At 39.1% G+C, this 21,879-nt stretch overlaps 3 protein-coding genes, 1 long non-coding RNA gene and 1 other non-coding gene across 13 annotated transcripts in view; 2 read left to right on the top strand and 3 right to left on the bottom strand.

Annotated features, from left to right (window-relative positions):
- The first annotated feature begins 3 nt into the window (after positions 1 to 3).
- On the top strand, positions 4 to 2,744 carry ppp1r11 (protein phosphatase 1, regulatory (inhibitor) subunit 11). The gene is made up of 3 exons (XM_058405083.1): positions 4 to 142; positions 1,398 to 1,506; positions 1,599 to 2,744. The coding sequence occupies exons 1-3, from the start codon at positions 65 to 67 to the stop codon at positions 1,790 to 1,792; spliced, it is 381 nt and encodes a 126-aa protein (XP_058261066.1). The 5' UTR covers positions 4 to 64; the 3' UTR covers positions 1,793 to 2,744.
- A 2,196-nt stretch (positions 2,745 to 4,940) lies between these two features.
- lg12h6orf47 (linkage group 12 C6orf47 homolog) lies at positions 4,941 to 10,000 on the bottom strand. Its single transcript, XM_058405235.1, has 2 exons — positions 8,414 to 10,000; positions 4,941 to 6,371 (listed from the first exon to the last, which is right to left on the bottom strand). Exon 1 carries the CDS (start codon positions 9,337 to 9,339, stop codon positions 8,431 to 8,433), a length of 909 nt encoding a protein of 302 aa, XP_058261218.1. The 5' UTR covers positions 9,340 to 10,000; the 3' UTR covers positions 4,941 to 6,371; positions 8,414 to 8,430.
- Positions 10,001 to 14,562: 4,562 nt separating this feature from the next.
- Positions 14,563 to 16,083, bottom strand: LOC131362767 (uncharacterized). Its single transcript, XR_009206237.1, has 6 exons — positions 16,018 to 16,083; positions 15,714 to 15,754; positions 15,469 to 15,518; positions 15,150 to 15,222; positions 14,905 to 14,961; positions 14,563 to 14,688 (listed from the first exon to the last, which is right to left on the bottom strand). It is a non-coding gene; the product is annotated as an uncharacterized LOC131362767 (long non-coding RNA).
- Positions 15,036 to 15,099, bottom strand: LOC131362993 (small nucleolar RNA SNORD52). The gene has a single exon (XR_009206264.1). It is a non-coding gene; the product is annotated as a small nucleolar RNA SNORD52 (small nucleolar RNA).
- Positions 16,084 to 17,242: 1,159 nt separating the features above from the next.
- atat1 (alpha tubulin acetyltransferase 1) overlaps positions 17,243 to 21,879 on the top strand; it is a 14,134-nt gene continuing 9,497 nt past the window's right edge. For all 9 annotated transcript variants that reach the window (XR_009206207.1, XR_009206206.1, XR_009206208.1 and 6 more), the window contains exons 1-5: positions 17,243 to 17,762; positions 18,637 to 18,697; positions 18,791 to 18,882; positions 19,085 to 19,142; positions 20,487 to 20,600. Coding sequence is in view for 6 of the 9 variants with exons in the window: in XM_058404535.1 (XP_058260518.1) it covers positions 17,671 to 17,762; positions 18,637 to 18,697; positions 18,791 to 18,882; positions 19,085 to 19,142; positions 20,487 to 20,600 (417 nt within the window). In the remaining 3 variants the exon portion in view is untranslated. The remainder of the gene's footprint in view (positions 17,763 to 18,636; positions 18,698 to 18,790; positions 18,883 to 19,084; positions 19,143 to 20,486; positions 20,601 to 21,879) is intronic.

Genomic DNA, 21,879 nt, shown 5'->3' with positions numbered 1-21,879 from the left:
TCTTTAAACCAACAGGAAACAGAACGTGAAGTGAGCTAGCTTAGCTGCGGGTGCTAACGTTGCTATGGCGGAGGTAGCGGGGCCGTCCAGTGAGACGATCACGGAGACGGTGCAGACGGGAACACCGCCACCGCCCCAGCAGGTGACCGAGCATCATTTATATCCATATCCACTTTATCTTTTATCCTTAAGAGAAAGTTTGTTTAAAAAATGGAGGCGCAAATGTTCCTCGAGGTCGATTAGCCTGGCTAATGAACTCAGCTAGCAGCGAATGAACTGACTGCTAACCATTTTACTAACGCGCCTTAAACTCCGAATATTATGTCATTTATCTTTAAATATCTGTCACGAATAAACAATGATACTTGAGTGATTTATATTTAAAAAAAAAAAAATTACGGACCGCATAATCCTCCACCCATCAGAGAGTGGCTTTATTAATTAATTAATTTATTCACATTTAATTTAATCATCTCCGACATGACACCTCATATAATTCACTTTTACTACATTGCGCATGCGCGTGCATTAGAGCGAAGGCATGCCAGTTTTTGGGATATAACACTATATACAGAGATAGTGGAGTGAAGAATTAAACACTGGTCATGATGTCCTGTTAAAGGAAAACAGTGTGATGAAGTAGAAAGTGTTTTTATTATTCCTTTCACACCTCAACAGCTTTTAAAACCTCTTTGGTGCAAGGCAAAAGCAGCTCTAATGTTATCTACAGCTATTTTATCTCTATAAGGGCGTCACCAGTGGGCGTTCCTACTACTGGTTGCCATGGTAACAACCACAGTTAATAACGCTGTAGTTTTGTTGCTGCTAAAATGAATCATTCTGGAGAGAGATTTCACACGGTCCAGCCTTCACTCCCCACGTGCATCAGTGAGCCTTGGCCGCCCATGACCCTGTCGCCGGTTCACCACTGTTCCTTCCATGGACCACTTTTGATAGATAGATACTGACCACTGCAGACCGGGAACACCTCACAAGAGCTGCAGTTTTGGAGATGCTCTGATCCAGTGGTCTAGCCATCACAATTTGGTCCTTGTCAAACTCGCTCAAATCCTTACGCTTGTTCATTTTTCCTGCTTCTAACACATCAACTTTGAGGACAAAATGTTCACTTGCTGCCTAATATATCCCACCCACTAACAGGTGCCATGATGAGGAGATAAGTCTTATTCACGTTACCTCTCAGTGGTCATAATGTTATGCCTGATCGGTGTAAGTGTGAACTGTTACAAAACACTGACACTAGAGATTCCTTCTATAAACGTTACATAAACATCTCCTTACAGAAAAATCACCCCAGACTTTGGTTCCTTTGTTTAATATGAAGTGTAAATGGTTGCGTGAAAAAAAGCTTCTAATGCATCTTCTCCGTTCCACAGGAGGGAAGAAGCTTGACTATCAAGCTTCGGAAGAGGAAGACCGACAAAAAGGTGGAGTGGTCCAGTGACACGGTGGATAACGAACACATGGGGCGCAGATCCTCAAAGTGTAAGTACATGTCTGGTGTCCTGTTTTCTTTGTTTGTTTAGAGCTCCAGAAGAAGTGTCACTAAAGCCGTTGTGCTCTCTTGTGTTCGGCAGGTTGCTGCATTTACGAGAAGCCCCGACAGTTCGGTGAGTCTTCCACAGAGAGTGAAGGGGAGGACGAGGAAGGATGCGGGAGCGCGCACTGCATCCTCGGCCACGGGAGAGGACACGGACAGAGAGGAGGAGGAGGAGGAGGTGGCAGCGACTCCACTACGCCCCCGAGCTCCGGCGGAACAAACCCTCACTAATCAGGAGAGCACTGAGCTGGTGGGGGGAAAAAAAAGAGGGAAATGCGAAGCGGACACGTTCATAATTTTACATCCGGCTACTCACATTGAAATAAAGTCACTGCGTTGCTGTGTTTGACATTGCCATTCGGTGCAGAGAGTGGGAGCTTTTAGTTCATGCACATTGATATAGTTTTGATTTATTTTTTTTTTCTGCTGTCATTGTGATCAATGAGAAATCATTTAAATGCTGTGTTTGGTTGTACATAGGGTTTTAATTTCTTTTTTGTTGTAATGTGTTTTTCTATTTATTTGTCTGCAACGTTAAGATCAGTTCTGTCTCATTCTCATTTTTAATGCAAGTGAGAGATGCCTTGAATCAGTAAAGCTCAAGCCAGTGATTATAGTAAATCTTAAAAGATATTTTAGCTGATGATTTAGAAAGCAGGGTCCATTCCAAAGACTTGAGATTGAACAAAGGCAGAGGTGCTCATCGTGTGTTTGATGATGATGATGGTGGTGGTAATAGTATTACAGCTGGAGTAGACGCAGGCAAAAGCGTTATTTGAGCTTAGAAAGACGTACTGCTTTTCTGGCCAATGTTTTTTAATTTCTTCAGTGAGTAAGTGGTGTACTTCACAGGTTTAATGTTTTCACTCATTTCCACGAGCACAGTGAATCTTTTTTTTTCCTTCATCACCTTTCCTCGTGACACTACTGATTCTTTTCTGACAATCAGACGAGTAAAGCTAATAAAGGCATTGTGCATGTACATACTAACGGCAGGAAGCTTCACGGTGGCAATGAAATTACATTTAGTATTGCCTCAACTGGCTTAAGTATCAGCTGCATCTGTATTTGAAAGGTTTAAAAGGAGCAAAATGTTCACAACAGTACCACATGAGACGTAGTGTAAAATCCCAGTGATGTCAGCATGTTCAGTAATAAACTGATGAAAAAGTGTTTGGTACATTACCAGACTCCTGAATTCTGAATTTCTGTTTCTGTGTGTGGGAGAGAGAGAAGATCCGAACCCGAGTCCAGAAAGGCACAGCCGTCTGAAGCGGTTATAACACGTAATAATAAAACATTACTAATACAACATTCATCTTCATTACAGAGGTAAACATTTGGGAAAAAAATAATGATAGTTTTAGAATAAAACAATTGAATCTTTTCTTATTTACACATGAACACAGCTCCTTGTGATGGACGTCATGTTTAACTAGAGTAATTCCTTAAGCTACATACTACTCTAAAAGCTGCAACCTTGATGTCCATGTAAATGTGGCACAGTAACCAGCAGTGGCCAATTACAGTGGAGGACACAACTGTTTTCAAGATTACATCTAATTATTCTGGATTTAGATTTGTGATTTCATACCTCTGATTAAGAAAAACTGAGAGGTTGGTGAGGAGGAACTTGACTGGCTTGCACTTGAGTCCTGACCTCAACCTGATAGAACACCTTTGGGATGAATTAGAGCGGAGATTGAGAGCCAGGCCTTCTTGTCCAACATGACTGATGTTGGACGAGAAGGTCTGGCTCACAGTCTCCACTCTAATTCATCCCAAAGGTGTTCTATCAGTCTATCAATCTGTTCCCACAAACTTGGGAGCATGAAATTGTCCAAAGTGTCTTGGTATGAAGCTGAAGCATCAAGAGTTCCTTTCACTGGAACTGAGGGGCCAAGCCCAACCCCTAAAAAACAACACCTGAACTCGATGATTTGGAGGGGTGTCCCAAAACTTTTGGCAAAATAGTGTACATTGTGGTAACGTCTTGCTCAAACACATCTGATGAATAAAACAGTACGGAGTGACAGTGGAGACTATGAGGATGAACAAAACACCTTAAAAATGTTTAGAATTTTTTTCGGTGTGAATGCATCCGCATCTTGGTCAATCAAGGACATCGTGGATCTGGATCCTATCCCAGGAACAAAGAAGTCGGGAATACACTCCTTCTGGGACTCCAGCCCTTCACACACACACATACACACACACACACTGGAGAAATTAATGGTGTCAAGTCTACACTAACTGGTAGCTACACAAGGCTATAATTATCCCCCGTCCCTTTTCACCTCATGCACACGCTCTCATTTTATAGACATTCCTCTCTTATCTTATCAAAGAGAGTAGCGATGTGTAAAGCAAAATATTTCACATCCTCCATGCTGCAGCCTACCACCGAATGACATGACAAGATCATGTGGAGATCTTGGGCTGGAATTCTACACATCTGGATGTCTTTGTTCTAGATATCCAGTCCACACAGTAAAGAGTCAGGGCTGGTTGTTTAATATGAGATTGTGATGATGGTGCATGAGGAATTTATACAAGCAGCAGCAGCAGAAGAAGAAGCAGCCTTTATACACTATATTGCCAAAAGTTTTGGGACATCTGCCTTTACATGCACATGAATGTAATATGGAGTTGGCCCGCCCTTTACAGCTATAACAGCTTCAAATCTTCACAAGGTTTAGGAGTGTGTTTATGGGAATTTTTGACCATTCCTCTAGAAGCACATTTGTGAGGTCAGTGACTGATGTTGGATGAGAAGGTCTGGCTCTCTACGCTAATTCATCCCAAATATGAATTGCATTCTACGAGGTCGAGGTCAGGACTCTGTGCAGGCCAGTCAAGTTCCTCCACACCAAACTCGCTCATCTGTGTCTTTATGGACCTTGCTTTGTGCACTGGTGTGCAGTCATGTTGGAACTGGAAGGGGTCATCCCCAAACTGTTCCCAAAAAGTTGGGAGCGTGAAATTGTCCAAAATGTCTTGGTATGCTGAAGCATTAAGAGTTCCTTTCACTGGAACTAAGGGACCGAGCCCAACTCCTGAATTCAATGATTTGTCCCGAAACTTTTGGCAATATACTTCATGTTATGGATGTATTACAGCACAGTAAAAATCTTTCTTCACATGTCCCCGATTGTTAGGAAGTTGGGGTCAGAGCACAGGGTCAGTCGTGATGTAGTCTCCTGGAGCATAGACGATTAAGGGCCTAACAGTGACAGCTTGGTGATTCTGGGGCTTGAAGAAAACTAGGAATTCATATTCTTGGTATTTCTCCAGTTTCAGATAAAAAGACTTTTAGTGTGCATTGCATTGGCAATAATAATAATAAAAATAATAATAATAATAATAATAATAATACAATTCATTCATTTTATTACAAGCACAACCAGTTCAACCAGAAGAAGAAATTGAGACAATTTCCATGATGAGGAAGAAGAAGAAATAATGACAATGTATACTTTAGAAAAAAAAACAAAAACCTAAAAAGTTATTTCAGCAAATATTTCAGGCTAACTTCGAGAGATCTCGGTTACATCACACGTATCTATCTATTCATGTTCCCTCTCTCAGAAAGGGTATAGCGATTGTTCCTAGCTTACACACAGCAGATTTCTTCACATCCGACTCGTACAGTGATCCTGCACTTTAATGCACGGTGCAAAACGCATAAAGTTCACAAATAAAATTAAGAGAAAAAAAAATCTTAAAGTGCATTAACTAGGCGTGGACATGAACAGGATACGGTGCAAATATTTGTCAGTTCAGATATGCTTGAAGAAACGCTAGATGCTAGTAGACATTTTTATTATTAGAAAATCTTACCATTAAGCATGCTTAAGAACAAAAAAACAACAAAAAAGAGGTGTAAAGAAAGAGACACTTAAAAAAACAACTTAAATATGGTGTTAGTGTGAAACATTTATAAAAAACAAACCCTAATGGGCCGTATTGAGGCACGTGATTCTGATATACTGTACGAGAGAAAAACATTCGTAGTAAATAGTCAAAACATCTGAATATGAATGCGACACAAAATCTCTGAGACGAATACACGAACCCCGCTAATAAACAGAGACGTTAAATAAGTAATATATAATAGTGGAAATGTGTGTGAGAATATAGCAACGGATTAAATAGAATAATTGCAGCCAGGTTCTGGCTTGTGTGTACCACAGAGTCAAACCCAAGTCTGATTTCTTTAGGTTTAGTGACGTAACAATGTTCCCCATATACCCCTATATACATGTACTGTAAATGGAGTTTAGCAAAGAGCTCAGAATTAGGAAAAGTGTTGGTTTTTTTCTTTTCGTTTAATATAAATGAAGCTGGCGCTGATGTGAATCCAGTTCAGGTTCAAGTGAAATCTGTGCCAGCTCTCTCTCCAGAGGATACAATCCAATCAGCTGTGTGGCTTCCTGAAGTTAAATCATGTGGTAAAATATCACAGCAGGATCATTTCTCTCTCTATCTCTGTTAAAAGTGCCTTTACAGTGCATTTTGTACTAAAAAAAAAAAAAAAGACGGAAAATCTCACTGGCAAGTTTCCAAAATGCTGATGAACGATCTCTGTCTCCTGCTCACTTTTGTCTTTGAACAATCCAGAATGTAGTAAATGGAAACGGCGCTCCTTTACGTTCAGGCTTTTCACCAGTCCATGTGTGAATGAATTGAGGGGGGGGGGAGATAAAATTAGGAGCGCCGATTGTAAAATCTTCATAACGACTTAATCGTTGATGTTTGGCTCGTGTACTGACTTTGTGCTCAAGTGGTCAGTGGTCAGTCTCCTCACAGCCTGTAAAAACAAAGACAAGTGTTAAACTTGTCTTAAAAACGAAACAACAGGACAAAACAAAATAAAAAAAACAGCTTCCTTTACAGCAGAGGTTTTCAAACCCTGGGTCACCAGGATGATTTAATGAAAATGTTCTAAAATTAATTCACGCAATTTTAATAATAATAATAAAACAATGACAACAACTTTAAATAGAAACACACAAAAATAAAATAAAATAAGTGCAATATAAAAACTAGGCCTCTGTCACCTGACCCACGTACATGCAATCACGCATTTTAACGTTGCACACAGTGTCGTTCACAAAGACATTTTCTTTTTTCCCCACTGAAGATGTAAACACTTTAGTAGAGTTACACTATATTGCCAAAAGTTTTGGGACACCCCTCCAAATCATTGAATTCAGGGGTTGGGCTCGGCCCCTTAGTTCCAGTGAAAGGAACTCTTAATGCTTCAACATACCAAGACATTTTGGACAATTTCATACTACCAACTTTGTGGGAACAGTTTGGGGATGACCCCTTCCTGTTCCAACATGACTGCACACCAGTGCACAAAGTAAGGTCTATAAAGACATGGACCTTGACTGGCCTGCACAGAGTCCTGACCTCAACCTGATAGAACACCTTTAGGAATGAAAACTGTCAGGTCAAAACTGGGACGTCTGCCTTTACATGCACATGAATGTAATATGGAGTTATCCCACCCTTTGTAGCTATAACAGCTTCAGCTCTTCTGGGAAGGCTTTCCACAAGGTTTAGGAGTGTGTTGATGGGAATTTTTGACCATTCCTGTAGAGGCGCATTTGTGAGGTCAGGCACTGATGTTGGACGAAAAGGCCTGTCTCCTAAAGGTGTTCTATGGTGCAGGCCAGTGAAGTTCCTCCACACCAAACTCACTCATCCATGTCTTTATGGACCTTGCTTTATACACTGGTGGGCAGTCATGTTGGAACAGGAAGGAGTCATCCCCAAACTGTTCCCACAAAGTTGGGAGCATGAAATTGTTCAAAATGTTTTGGTATGCTGAAGCATTAAGAGTTCCTTTCACTGGAACTAAGGGGCCAACCTCTGAATTCAACGATTTGGAGAGGTGTCCCAAAACCTTTGCCAATATAGTGTATGTGGATCATATCGTGATCATATAAACACAAAAAAAGATGTTATGCTTAAAAAAAGTTTGAAAACCACTGCTTTCCATGTCAGCTATGGCTGGTTGTGAGCTGTTAACAGTTCAGACTGGACTCGTGGTGTGTGGAAAATGTCAGCGTGGCTTTACAGAGGTTGCAGGATAATTGCACTTCATGCAGTAAACGTTGCAGCGCGAAGACAAATTGCTTTGGCCTTGACTACATGGAAACAGAGCAGTGAAGGGATCCTAGAAAAGAACAATGAGATCTGTCGGGTAGATACAGAAACAATGAAAAAAACCCCCACAAAGCTTCACCCTTCACTTCACTGACCCGAATTACACACCTCTTCTAAGGAAACGAGGCGGAGCTAAGCAGGAGGTGTTACAGCCTGGGTGGAGGTCATTTCAGGGCTGGAAGAAGGTACGTATAATGTGGTACTGTTGTAACCAACCAAATCCACGGCATGGAAATACTGTGAATGGCGTCCACTGCTCACACAGTGTTAAAGCTCTGACGTGGAAACAAAATGGTCTAGCTAAAGTAATGCAATTTAACATAAGGAAAGCTAGCTCGTTAGCTAGTTAAGTGCATTCATACAGTAACTGAAATGATATGTATATGATTATTACCTGTTTCTAATAAAGTATCTAATGTAGCACATGTGGTTTATGAGCTTGGCAAAGAAGTCAACAAGTCGCTAGGTAACTTTTCGGCTAAATCGTTCATAAACGTGTCTATGTTTTCTTTGGATATGACTAACCACTGCATTTGAGTGAACTTTATTTTGAGCACTCAGACCTGTGGGTTCCTAATTGGACAGATCCTCCATCATCCACTTAATAATAACCATATTTATTATTTGTTTATTATTATTTATAATAAATGTATGTATGTGAAATCAAGCACCTACCCAAAGACCTTCTGTCTTCAAGACACATTCACACTTTTGCTGGCAGCGTTACTGCTTTGACTCTGCGCCAGAGCATCTTCTGTTTCTTCCTCGCTGTCCTCTACTTCTTTCCCATCTTCTCCCGTCCCCAAAATCACGCTCTGTCGCACACTGACGGAAATGACCAGCCCCTGGACGATGCCATAAACCAGTGCGAACTGAGGCAGGTACTCCTGAACCAGCCACAGCAGACCAGCCATTCCTACAGAGGACACGAGGAACATGGCCATGCCGTGGAGCCAGAGCTTCAGTGCGCCCTGGACACCGAGAACATCCAGGACTAACTTGGTGGGAGGCGAGACCGTCCAAAGGAATCCGACTACAAATAGGTCAAAGAGGTGGCGAATGAAATTGAAACAGATCTCGTAATGCTCTGGGAGAATTTCTCCGGACCACGAGCGAGCAAAGAAGCGGAACGCCGACGATCTTTGGGAAAGTGGGACGGGAGACGGAGGAGGGGTTCCGTAATCGGAATCTTTCCCGTCGGAATCCCACGATCCTTCGTTCCAGGTGCTCTTCCTCGGAACGTTTCCACTGCCCTTGGATGATCTCGGCCATAAATAAAACACAGGACCGAATAACCGGCTCCACCATCGTGGAGGACTTTGCGGAGGAGGCGCCTCGAGTCTTTCTGCCTTCAGATCTTCGACTTCTAAAGGTCTGACAATCTCCTCCTGAGCTTCCCAGAATTCCTCAGGTGGGGCTTTTTGGTCACTTTGTTTTCTCCATCCACCCCAAACCCAAGAGGTGACCCCACTCAGACTCCATCTGCTTTTCTCCTGAACCTCGACTGTAAGACTTTTCTCTATTTTTGGTTTAGTAGCCCAAGGGCGATACAGGTTCCCTGGGTTGATCCATGACCAAACTCGTCCTACAACAGCAGACATGGCTTTTCCTGTTTTTTTTCTTCTCAATTTGTCCAAATAAGCTATACGATTTGCTTAAACACGACTTAGGATAATCATAAATCGTCTGTATGATTATATATGTTATATAATCATCATGTAGAGCTTTTCGGTTTTGACTCGGATGTTTTCGTAAACGTGTTCGACTAATCGACTAAACCTGACGTTACGTTACAAAAAGAAGGCGGGGCTTCACCACCACACCTGTGCTTTGTTGTCAGGAAGAAACAAACTAATTTAGGACGCAAACGCCCAAAAAAACAATAACAACAACACAGCTAATAGTTAACTACCCATTAAAATAAATAAATATATACGCTGTCGATCGACTTACGTGCAATTCTTCCGATATTTGAACACATAAAGGGCAATTACTGATAGCCGATGTTTACGGTATATATATATATTTTTTTAATCTATCCAGTCTGGCGTCTTTACCGGTTCGATGTTTAACAAGCCAACGTTACCTAGATTAATTTAGTGTTACTATTCACTTAGTCAGCTACATAAATATGTAAAATTAAGCCATTATTATTGACAGTTTCTGACGAGTTTTGTTAGTATAGCTGCCTGCATCATACACTGTCAGGAGAAAGGCTAACTTCTCCTCCTTCTTCTTCTGGTGTTTATTGGTGAATGGCAGAAGGTGCATTTCGGCCACCTACTGGATTGGAGTGTGGAGCACAGGATGGAGTGGAAGCAGGGAAAAACATAGTGCTAAAGGTTTTGGGATACCCCTCCAAATCACTGAATTCAGGTGTTGGGCTTGGCCCCTTAGTTCCAGTGTTCCAAAGGAACTCTTAATGCTTCAGCATACCAAGACATTTTGGACAATTTCATGCTCCCGACTTTGTGGGGACGGTTTGGGGATGGCCGCTTCCTGTGCCAAAAACTGGGACGTCTGTCTTTACATGCACATGAATTTAATATAGAGTTGTCTGCTTCCTATAAAAAGTTATCTGTTAGTCCATACTGACTTGTTCTAAAAAGAATTTGCTGTCCTTCGTCAACCAAGTCTTGTCTTGCAGAAGATGTTCCACCTGATAAACTGCCCCAGGCTGAGATTGAATCTGTACAAATCGCTGACCTTACAGGCTCTACCTCTACTGCTAGAGATATTGCTATTAGCACAGATGAAAAGACTGAAATATGATCTGAGAAACTTTTTGATTATTTTAACTCTAAATTGTGGGATGAAAACTGATGCTGCTGTATGTCCCATGTCTGGATCCTTAGAGCCATCTGTATATATTTGCACTGCTCTGTAATATGGATGATCTATGTACCGTTGCACTGCTAAACTGTTTATCATTATTTACTAAAGGCAGGGAGGTACTACTGACAAAGCCACTGAAGGGGCAATATCTATATTACATAGGCCCATACTCTCTGCCTCATTAAAATTCCACCCAAAGCTCATTATTCTTTTATATTCATATTCCCAGCAGTCCATTCACGATTTTGGTAACTGGATGGTTGTCCAAGTGACCTTTTAGGTTAGTCCAGTACCTCAATCTTAACTTTAGCCTTCTAATTTCAAGTGGCATTTCAACATACATCACATTTATGGGAGAAGATCGTATTCTAAATGCCTCTACCTTTGCAAGTTGTGTTTTAGCTGCAGAACCATACACCATACTACCATAATCTATGGCTGCCCTTATCAGTGCACAGTATATTCTTCTGAGTGACAGACGGCATGCCCCCCATTCAACAAACACCTCAGCACATCAACAATTCATTTATTACATTTGTCTATAGGTTTCAGAGATCTGCATCCATCCATCCACATTCCCAGAAATCTGACTACTGGCACTTGTTTCAATTTTTTCTGTACATTTTAACCAGAGGTGGACGAAGTACATAACTTCCTTACTTGAGTGAAAGTACAGATACTACTGGTCAAACATTACTCCATTACAAGTAAAAGTTGTAAAGACAGATTTTTACTTAAGTAAAAGTACAGAAGTACTTGTTTTTAAAAGTACTTAACTATCAAAAGTAAATGTCAACGCATTTATTATTGCATTGTTGTATGCAATACTTACAGTACCTTTTGTAGCAACCTAGCAACCTTATTTCTTGAAATTGTGATTATGGCTTACAGATAAGGAAAACCCAAAATTCTGTGTCTCAGAAAATTAGACTATTACATAAGATCAATAAAAAAGGATATTTCAAAGAGAAATGTCAGACTTCTGAAAAGTATGTTCATTTCTATGCACTCAATACTTGGTTGGGCCTCCTTTTGCATCAGTGCGGCATGGCATGGAGGCAATCAGCCTGTGGCACTGCTCAGGTGTAATGGAAGCCCAGGTTGCTTTGATAGCGGCCTTCAGGTCATCTGCATTGTTGGGTCTGGTGTCTCTCATCATCCTCTTGTCAATACCCCATAGACTCTCTATGGGGTTCAGGTCAGGCGAGTTTGCTGGCCAATCAAGCACAGTAACACCATGGTCATTGAACCAGCTTATGGTACCTTTAGCAGTGTGGGCAGGTGCCAAGTCCTGCTGGAAAATGAAATCAGCATCTCCATAAAGCTTGTCAGCAGAAGGAAGCATGAAGTGCTCTAAGATTTCCTGGTAGATGGCTGCGTTGACTGTGGACTTCAGAAAACACAGTGGACCAACACCAGCAGATGACATGGCAGCCCAAATCATCACTGACTGTGGAAACTTCACACTGGACTTCAAGCAACATGGATTCTGTGCCTCTCCACTCTTTCTCCAGACTCTGGGACCTTGATTTCCAAATGAAATGCAAAACTTACTTTCATCTGAAAAGAGGACTTTGGACCACTGAGCAACAGTCCAGTTCTTTTTCTCCACAGCCCAGGTAAGACGCTTCTGACATTGTCTCTGGTTCAGGAGTGGCTTGACACGAGGAATGCGACATTTGTAGGCCATGTCTAGGATTCATCTGAAGCTCCCCCAAATTCTTGAATGGATTTTGCCTGACAATCCTCTCAAGGCTGCGGTTATCCCTTTTGCTGGTGCACCTTCTCCTACCACACTTTTTCCTTCCACTCAACTTTCTATGAATATGCTTGGCTTACCCTCCTTGTGGAGGGTGTCATTGACTGTCTTCTGGACAACTGTCAAGTCAGCAGTCTTCCCCATGATTGTGTAGCCTACTGACCCAGACTGAGAGACCATTTAAAAGCTCAGGAAACCTTTGCAGGTGTTTTGAGGTAATTAGCTGATTAGGGTGTGACACCATGACTTTCCAATATTGAACTTTTTCACAATATTCTAATTCTCTGAGACACAGAATTTTGGGTTTTCCTTATCTGTAAGCCATAATCATCACAATTTCAAGAAATAAAGGCTTGAAATATTTCACTCTATGTGTAATGAATCTATATAATATATGGGTTTCACTTTCTGAACTGAGTGACAAAAAATATTGACCTTTTTCATTATATTCTAAATTTTGAGATGTACCTGTACACATCTATGTGTATCCACTCATGCACATTTCAATCAAATGGTCTGTAAATGAAGACTGGTCAGAAAAAAAAATCTAACCTGCTTTAAAACCCAGCTACACAACTGTAGCTGTACAACCACCCAACAGCAACACTGCTTTAACAAAGAGTTATATATATTTCCACAATTCATTTACACCGTTTTAATATGCATTTCCACCATTGTCCAGGCTCCTCCCTCCTGTGTGCAATGCGTTGTGGGCAATATTACCCGTTAGAGTGTGCATTGTTCTGCACTTTGAATTTCTACCGGAAGTAGTAGACCATCCAGGAATTTTTGGAATACTCTTTTCAGTATACTACGATTTGGGGCATACTAATTCTATTTTTGAATACTATTTAGGACACATAGTATGAGAATTTGGACACAGCATACGTTTTTGTGTGTTAACTGACATTACCAATGCGTTGGTGGTGTATAATATACAAAGCATATCTTCGTTTTGTCAGAAATTGATCAATTGAGTTAAAAAAATTATGGAAAACCACTGAACTGTACAACACGTGACGCTACAAGAGTGAAAAAAATCATCCTATGATTAATGTAACTACTTTCTACTCAATGACCATGACAGAAATGTAGTGGAGTAAAAAGTAGAGTATTTGTCTTTCAAATGTAGTGAAGTTAAAGTAAAAAGTATCCAGAAAAAATAATACTCAAGTAAAGTACAGATACTCAAAAAGTGTACTTAAGTACAGTACTCAAGTAAATGTACTTCTTTACTGTCCACCTCTGTTTTTAACACTCACTGTTGGATTTTTTTGGCCCTGTGATGGACTGGCGACCTGTCCAGGGTGTACCCCTGCCTTCTACCCAGTGTGTGCTGGGATAGGCTCCAGCAGATCCCTGTGACCCTAATTAGGAGTAAAGCAGGTATAGACAATGGATGGAGGCTTTGTTTTGATTTTCATGAAGCAGTTCACCTGAGCTTTTGCCACGGAAAAGCAGAAACCCCAATCATTAGCCCAGTTTTCTACTTTGCTGACAGCAGTCTGCATACATTTCACCCTCCACAGCACCCATAAGAATCTTCCTATTTCTATGCCTATCTTTGAGAAAACGTCACTAATCATTTAATTGAACAGGATAGGACTGCTAACACTTCCTTCCAGGGGTTCCAATAACTGCTGAATAAGTCTGTGAGAATACAGATCCTACTTTTACACTTGTGTAGTTCTTTTAAACAAAAAAATTAAGATTTATACATCCTTGGCATCCATTTGGCTGAAAAATCACCAAACCTTCCTGGTCCAAGTTTGAACACAAGTCATTTGCTCCCACAAATTAATCCTCCTCACACCAGGTCAATACCCACACTTACAGACCTCACATCCACGCAGAACCTGTGCTAGGGATAAACCATACAAGGAAAATGCACAAAGAAATTCCATGCTAACACAAAAATTCCCTGCCCAGACAAATTGAGCAGATGCTTATATTTACAATTATCCTATGAGCAAATAAGGATTAAACCTGTGGGACATTAAAAGGAGCCCAACAAAACAGAGGAAATCAAACAAATTAGACAAAGAATCTGACTATTGGCAAAGAAACCATCCTGCAATAGACACACACTATTACAAGTTGTATGTAAAACTTAACCTTATGAACCAACAATCTAAAAATTTACACAGTTGTACAATATCTAAAAAAAAAAAAAAAAAAAAAAAAAAGCCTAGATTTATTGGGATACTAAAAAGCAGACCGAGACTTGATGCACATTTCAGAGCTTTATTTGTATCAGTCGTTACATAATCAACTTGGCATTCCATGTTAAAAATCATGACCATGTTGAAGGTACACCACATCTCTTCCTCTGTCCCTCCGGTGCAGTAACTTGATCCTTAAAAAAAAGGGGGAAAAAAAAAAGGAAAAAAAAAAAAAGTGTTTAACAATTCTAGCAAGACAAAGTTCTCCAACCCTAAATTCATGGATGTGTTTCAGTGCGCTGCGAGTAAACTTCATTCCATCTCAGTCGAACCGAACAAAGCAGATCATCATTAACACAATTCATTAAATACCAGAACAGGGGAGGAAAAGGGAGTAAATCAGTACTTACTGAAAATCTTCAGCACAAGGGTCCTGGATGAAATCTCATCAGGTTCTAGACACGGACCTGGCAAAGAACGAGATACAAATATAATAAATAACTGAATTTAACAAACAAATGCTTGCTTATACAAGCAGATGTGTTCAGTGTGATGTAAAGGACATCATGTTCTCAGAGACTCTAGTCTATAGAATCATCATTACACATAATGGAAATTACGTGACGTACAATATTCAATAATAAACAAAACCAACCTCAGTCAGGACTCTCAGCTCCTTTTACGTGGTAACAGGAACCGACTTGATTAGTGGATGCAGTCAAATGCAACTATAAATGGATAAAAAAAAAGAAAAAAAGTCTAATTTATCATTCAGCAATAGATTGAAGACTGCTGTGGTGCAAGAGGAAGAAAGCGTCATGACATGTGACTGTAGAAAAGTGATCACCTTCAGGGTCGGTACAGTACCCCAATAATAATCACTTTCCTATAACCACCACACCCCAAGTGTTTTTTCTGCATGCATTTAAGTGCACATTTTGACTAGAATACAATTGCATGAGAAAGGCACTTACCAGAGAAGAAGCAAACAGCTAGGTGCCATCTTCAGGCCATTCAGTAATGCCTTAAAAAAATGAAAGATTTATTTTTTAAAAGTCTTGTTTAGGAAATTATGGATTTCATCCAGACATACAGCAGAAACATGTTCAGATTAGTGTAAAGATCTTCACATTGCATTCAGAGACTCTAGTCTAATGAATCATCAGCACATGTTCACAGAAAAATAAAGCTCAACATCATGTTATAGGAAATTACATACCATCTTCAAGACGTCTGCAACTGAGGCCCATATCAGCAAACCTACACGGACAAAAAACAAACACACGATGAGTTGTAATAACACTTCATGCATTTATTACATTGTAATAAATAAATACAAGGCCACGAGGTGGCGGCCATTTTGGAAAACCAGCCGCACGCAATAAAGCGCGTGGATCACTAACCGTTAGTTTACTCAGGAAATCATAATAAAAGATAAATAACACACTCGGCAAACATCTACATAAACATTTAAACAATGATACTTTATACAGAGAAAAGTATCAGAGACATGTTTACTCTACCTTCCTCCTCAGCACACTGAGCACCAGTAAGAGAGCGGGCAGAGAAACGTGCGCGAGACTTTATTGGGGTCCTCACTCAGTAACAGGAGTCTGATCAGCTGCCTGAGTAAATTAATTAATTCTTAAAATAAATCCATGGTTCAGTACAAGGCTCCTGAGAGCTTCAAATTATTTAAAGCTTATTTTAAATGTTTTAAAGGTTGTTCTCTGAACTAATAAAACCATAAAAACACTTTCCTGGAAATGAACATTAAAATGCTTTTGCTTTCTGAACCAAACAATTTTTTTTTAAATCTTTGTCTTAAACTCTGTTCTTGACAATATTTACAAGTAAACAAAGTGAGTTACTCCATCCTTAACCATTTCTGTTGTGTCTGTTTCATGACTTCTTACTAAAAGGTGTAAGATTTTGTAAATATCACTAAAGTTTACTGTGTGGTGCAATGACTATGAACTGACCAAAATTACTCATTTCTAAAAGAAATAAAGTATCTGCTATTGCTGCTGCTGTTGTAGTAGTTGTTGGTGTTTTATATATATATATATATATATATATATATATATATATATATATATATATAGATAGATAGATAGATAGATAGATAGATAGATAGATAGATAGATATACTTTATGATCCCATGTGAGAAATTCTTGTGTTACAGCAGCTTAGACAGCTACAAGATACAACATACGCAAAAATATAAAATAATAATAATAGTAATTATTATTATTATTATTATTATTATTATTATTATTATTATCTATTTTAATATAGCTATATGCAGTTTTAAATATCTTGTGTTCTTTAGGAAAATTCTTCCCTCTGTATTTCCCTAATTTGTAATTAAATATGCAAACGATCTTAATAAACAATGAATATTCATGTATTAGATCATCACGTCCTCTTGCGACTTTTTAAACATGCTTTATCTACTTTATTTGAGCTAGTGTTAGCTATGTAATGCTTTCCATGCTTTAGCCACTCTGTTTAATTCATTATTATAATAATTTAATAAGGAAATGAAAAAAATATGTTTTGGTTGCTATGTAAACGCTCTAAGATGGTGCGGCGTTGCCAAGAGGAAGCGGAAGTACGGAGACTGAAGTAGGCTTTATTTCAAAATCCTCAGTACTCCCTACACTTGTAAACTATATAGGGAATGAAAAGAATGCTTCCCACACCCTGACTAGTGCACTACAATTTGTTTTTGCGTCTGTTAAGAGTTTGCCTCTAAATTTAGCCTCTGATTAAAGGCAGGTTTTACGTTTTATGGACCGCTTTATAACCTCAGGATATATTTTGTTTTTGTTTATTTAAAAAATAAACATTTTGTATTTTAGGAAACTCTACAGTCGGAGCTGAAGCGACTCGTATAGTCTCGTGCAGAGCTGATCGTGTTTGCGCGTGCACTGGTTTATTGCATTAGTACCATGGCCTCTGAGTGGAACACAATGAAGGACAGAAGAAGGATCCTGGGATAAATTAGTGCAAGGCTGCATGGTGTTATAAAAGCACTGCTCAGTATTTAGAGAGCCTGGGATGTTATTCAGCCTCAGCATCCTCCATGTGTAGGGTGTAGTGGCTGCTGTAACTCTATTCATTTGCACTGTAATCTCTATCTATTTCTCTCCCTATATATAAATATATTGCTATGGATTTCCCTTTCGACCTGAACTCTCTATTCCCAGAGAGGATCTCAGTGCTGGATCACAATCTGTGTGCTGCCAGGAAACCTCACGGAAGGTAGGACTGTTTCTTTCGGTTTCATGATTTCTTTTATTTTAATCCAAATACAAAAGCATCCATCAATCTCAATGAGGTGTGGCTTAAGAGCTGTTTTCACTGCCTCCTTGCACTCAGAGTGAACCCTATTGTTGTTTTCCACAATGACTTCTTTTGATTATGATCTAATTGAAGCCTTTCCCCCTCCTCTAATAATTTATTTCAATTATAATATTATAATTGTAATTTATGTTTAAAAAGTAGTGCGTAAATGATGGTGTTACTGGCCATAATAATAATAATAATAATAATAATAATAATAAAAACAACAACAACAATAATAGAAATAACAACAATAAAAATGTTATCTTCAATAAACACTTTTGTGATCGATCCGAAGCCTATTCCAGGAACACTGGGTGTGCAACAGAGACACATCCTGGATGGTACACCAGTCCATCACAGGGCAATACACACACACACACACACACACACACACAGAGAGAGAGAGAGAGAGAGAGAGAGAGAGTTATAGACAGTTTAGCATACTCAATTTGGCCTGTTTTGGGGTGATGGGATGGAAACAGAGAACCCAGAGGAAACCCTTACAGTTTAAATGTATGTGGAAATGTTTGCGCTGATGACTACCCCCCTATGATGTTACCTTTATGACTGACCCCAGTCAAACACCTCAAATGAAAATTCTTAAATATAAGAATCAACCTACTTTCATCTCCATAATAATTACTATATCACAGAATATGTGTATATATATATATATATATATATATATATATATATATATATATATATATATATATATAATATATATATTATGTATATTTTGTGATATAGTAATTATTATTTCTTCTGCTCACGTGCTTTTGTATTTCAGACCTGAAGCCCAGACTCAGACTACCACCATTATTGATGAGTTAGGGAAAGCCTCAGCCAAGGTGATTTATATCTATAAGCCACTTTAATGATTTTTTTTCGATTATCTATGGCGTGATGTTGTGCTTAAACTTTATAACATTTCCCTTTTTTAGGCCCAGAGGCTGCCTGCGCCGATAACAAGTGCAGCGAAGCTTCAGGCTAACAAACATTACCTCTACCTGCTGAAGGACGGAGAGAGGAACGGGTGACCTGCGTGTTTTTCTTTCCAGTTCAAATTTCAAACACTGAATTCAGTGGAATCAAGTTGTAGATGCAATAACAAGTCTTTGTGCTTACTTTCCTTTTCAGTGTCCACATCTTGGCTGTCAATAACACCTGTCTCTGTCTCTGTCTCCCTCTCTCTCTCTCTCTCTCTCTCTCTCTCTCTCTGTCTTTCTCTTAAACAGAGGCCGTGGAGTTGCAGTAGGATATCTGAAGGTCGGATACAAGAAGCTCTTTCTGCTTGTAGGTGTTTTCCTTTTTCACTGTCTGTCTGTGTGTGAATATATGTTGTACTGTGAAAAGAAAAATCCTAGACACCCTATAATGTTAATAGAAATTGTCTTACTGTTTTGTAATATATACGTTTAATGTATTAGCATGAAAATGTTATAGAGAAATTTTTTCCATAATTTTTTTCTTTAAATAATGGAGCATATTCAGGAATATACTGTGTACTGTGTCTGTACTAAAACACCAGGATTTCTGGGATTGTACCTGCAGAGACAGAAATATTTCTCCTAGAATCAGATAATTTCCTTAAAAACTGCATAAAAGTACTGAATTGATGCCTTTTTTAAACACAAAAGACAATTATGATCTGAATTTAATTTGTTGTTGTAAATTTCACTGCATTGGGCAGCACAGTGGCTTAGTGGTTAGCACTGTTGCCTCACAGCAAGAAGGTTCGAATCCCGGGTTCGAACAGGCAGGGGCCTTTCTGTGTGGAGTTTGCATGTTCTCCCCGTGCCTGCATGGGTTTACTCCGGTTTCCTCCCACAGTCCAAAAACATGTACATTAGGTTGATTGGTAATTCTAAACTGCCCATAGGAGTGAGTGTGAGTGTGTGATTGTCTGTCTATATGTGTGGCCCTGTGATGGACTGGTGACCTGTCCAGGGTGTACCCCTGTGCTGGGATAGACTCCAGCAGATTCCTGTGACCCTAATTAGGAATAAAGCGGGTATAGAAAATGGATGGATGGAATTTGATCTTTAAACATTTTTAAAGAATCTCTTAACCGAAAGTATTTAGTGAATTGTTTAACATGAACAAAACCTTAATACACATCAGGAATATTAAGTAACAACTACATGTATGTATAAATATTTTTTAGAAAACTCAATATGTAAATCTTTGTGTTTTGTTAACTGGTACATCAGAACTTAAGCATAAAGAACATTATCCACTATTTCCACATGGAGACTAAAAATTCAATAAGTTGGTAAAATGTTTTAAGAGCTAATTTTTAGTTATGGATTAAATAATGATCAGGAACTGAAGGTTGTCATCAGCATGTGTTAAGTTAATTTGTTACTTCTTAACATCTTCAGGTGTTTGCAAAATGTACAGGATATTAACATTAATACACTCTTAAAAAAATAACAGGGATGATCTGTAAAGATTTTACTGTAAGTTCGCTTCACGCTGGCATTTTCACTGCAGTAAATTTTACATGAAGTGTACAGAGATATACAGTCTTAATTAGTCTTTGACTAATTAGGCTTATCATGCGTATTGTTTGTGTACAGTATGTCAATGACAGGGTGTGACCCTCATCCTCTTCTGTACTCCTGCATTATCTTGTAGGACCAGAGGGGGGCGCATGTGGAGACCGAGCCCCTGTGTGTGCTGGATTTTTATGTGACTGAGAGTTTGCAGAGACACGGATACGGCTTGGAGCTCTTCTACTTCATGCTGGAAGTCAGTCCCCAATTCCACAAATGCCACTGTAGTTCCACTATATATATATATATATCAAATAAGCTTCATGGACACTATTTTGAGAACGACTGACATAGTATAATAACATTGTAATTACAATATTTAATACAATTAATAATTAAACAGTAATATAGTAGATATAACATACTATGTTCTCGACTTAATGATAACGTCATTGACCCACAGCATCTCTTAAATAGTAATTCAATCATTATAGCATCTGAACATGTTTTGATTACTAAAATACCAAACATGTCTATCATTCTCATTATGAATTGATAGCAATATGAACAAAAACCCCCACTGTCCACTTTATTAGGAATACGTATGCAATATAATGCTATTATCCAGTCAGCCAATGTTAATATCAGAGTAGGGGAAAATGTAATCTGTAATATTCACAGTGTGAATATTCCAGAGACTGAAATCTCCTGACATTACTAAGAATGGTGTGAGGGGAAAAAACCCCTCTCCAGAGAGCGGCAGATCCGTGAATGAAAACACCTTGTTGATTGACTCAACCTCAATCAACCCCAACCTCCTCCACTGATTGAGGACAGAGGAGACTGGTTTGACTTATCTCTTTACAACCAGGGTGAGCAGTAAAGCAACTCGGAAAACACACAAACGTTTGGACCTTGAAGTGGATGGGCTACACCGGGTTCACTGATACTGGATAGATGAAGCTATCCTGCCATCTGATTGGCTGATTAGAGAATTGCGTGATTCAGCAGATCTTCCTATAAAAATGGACATCTACGGATATGAAAATAGATGTTTAACAAGCGAATGATGCCTGGATCAGACAGAACAAAGTCTCTGGAGTATTATATATTTCTTTCCAGCACATAATGTTTAATTTAATCTCGTTCCATACATCATTTTGACCGAAGCACCAAACAAACAAACAAACCCAGGTTTCATTTAGAAATGAACCTACAAGGAAAAATCCTGGATTAAAAAAATACAATTAAAGGCTAAAATGTTATTGTTGTTGTTGATGTTCTTTTGGCTCCCCCCTGTTCGGGGTCACCACAGCGGTCCGAATATTTGATTTGGCACAAAGTTTTACTCATTACGGATGAATTAATGGCAAAATATTAAACTTGACAATGTTAATGTATGTATTTCTATTTAACAAACTTGATTTATTCTATTAACATGAACATTATATCAACATTTAGAAGCTACATAAGGTCATAATCCCTTTTTGGAGTGTAGGATATGTAATGGAAATCTCCGTGTCCTCATTTTCCCT

Source organism: Hemibagrus wyckioides, linkage group LG12, assembly GCF_019097595.1.
Source record: "Hemibagrus wyckioides isolate EC202008001 linkage group LG12, SWU_Hwy_1.0, whole genome shotgun sequence".
Classification (NCBI taxonomy): Eukaryota; Metazoa; Chordata; class Actinopteri; order Siluriformes; family Bagridae; genus Hemibagrus; species Hemibagrus wyckioides.
Note: the sequence above shows the minus strand (reverse complement) of the source record. Positions and strands in the feature narration are given on the sequence as shown.

Excerpts from the sequence above, each read along its gene's own strand:
- ppp1r11 (XM_058405083.1), top strand. The coding sequence starts at position 65 with ATGGCGGAGGTAGCGGGGCCGTCCAGTGAGACGATCACGGAGACGGTG. Across the intron at positions 143-1,397 it reads CACCGCCACCGCCCCAGCAG|GAGGGAAGAAGCTTGACTAT; the intron begins GTGACCGAGCAT and ends TCCGTTCCACAG. Across the intron at positions 1,507-1,598 it reads GGGGCGCAGATCCTCAAAGT|GTTGCTGCATTTACGAGAAG; the intron begins GTAAGTACATGT and ends TGTGTTCGGCAG.
- lg12h6orf47 (XM_058405235.1), bottom strand. The coding sequence starts at position 9,339 with ATGTCTGCTGTTGTAGGACGAGTTTGGTCATGGATCAACCCAGGGAAC.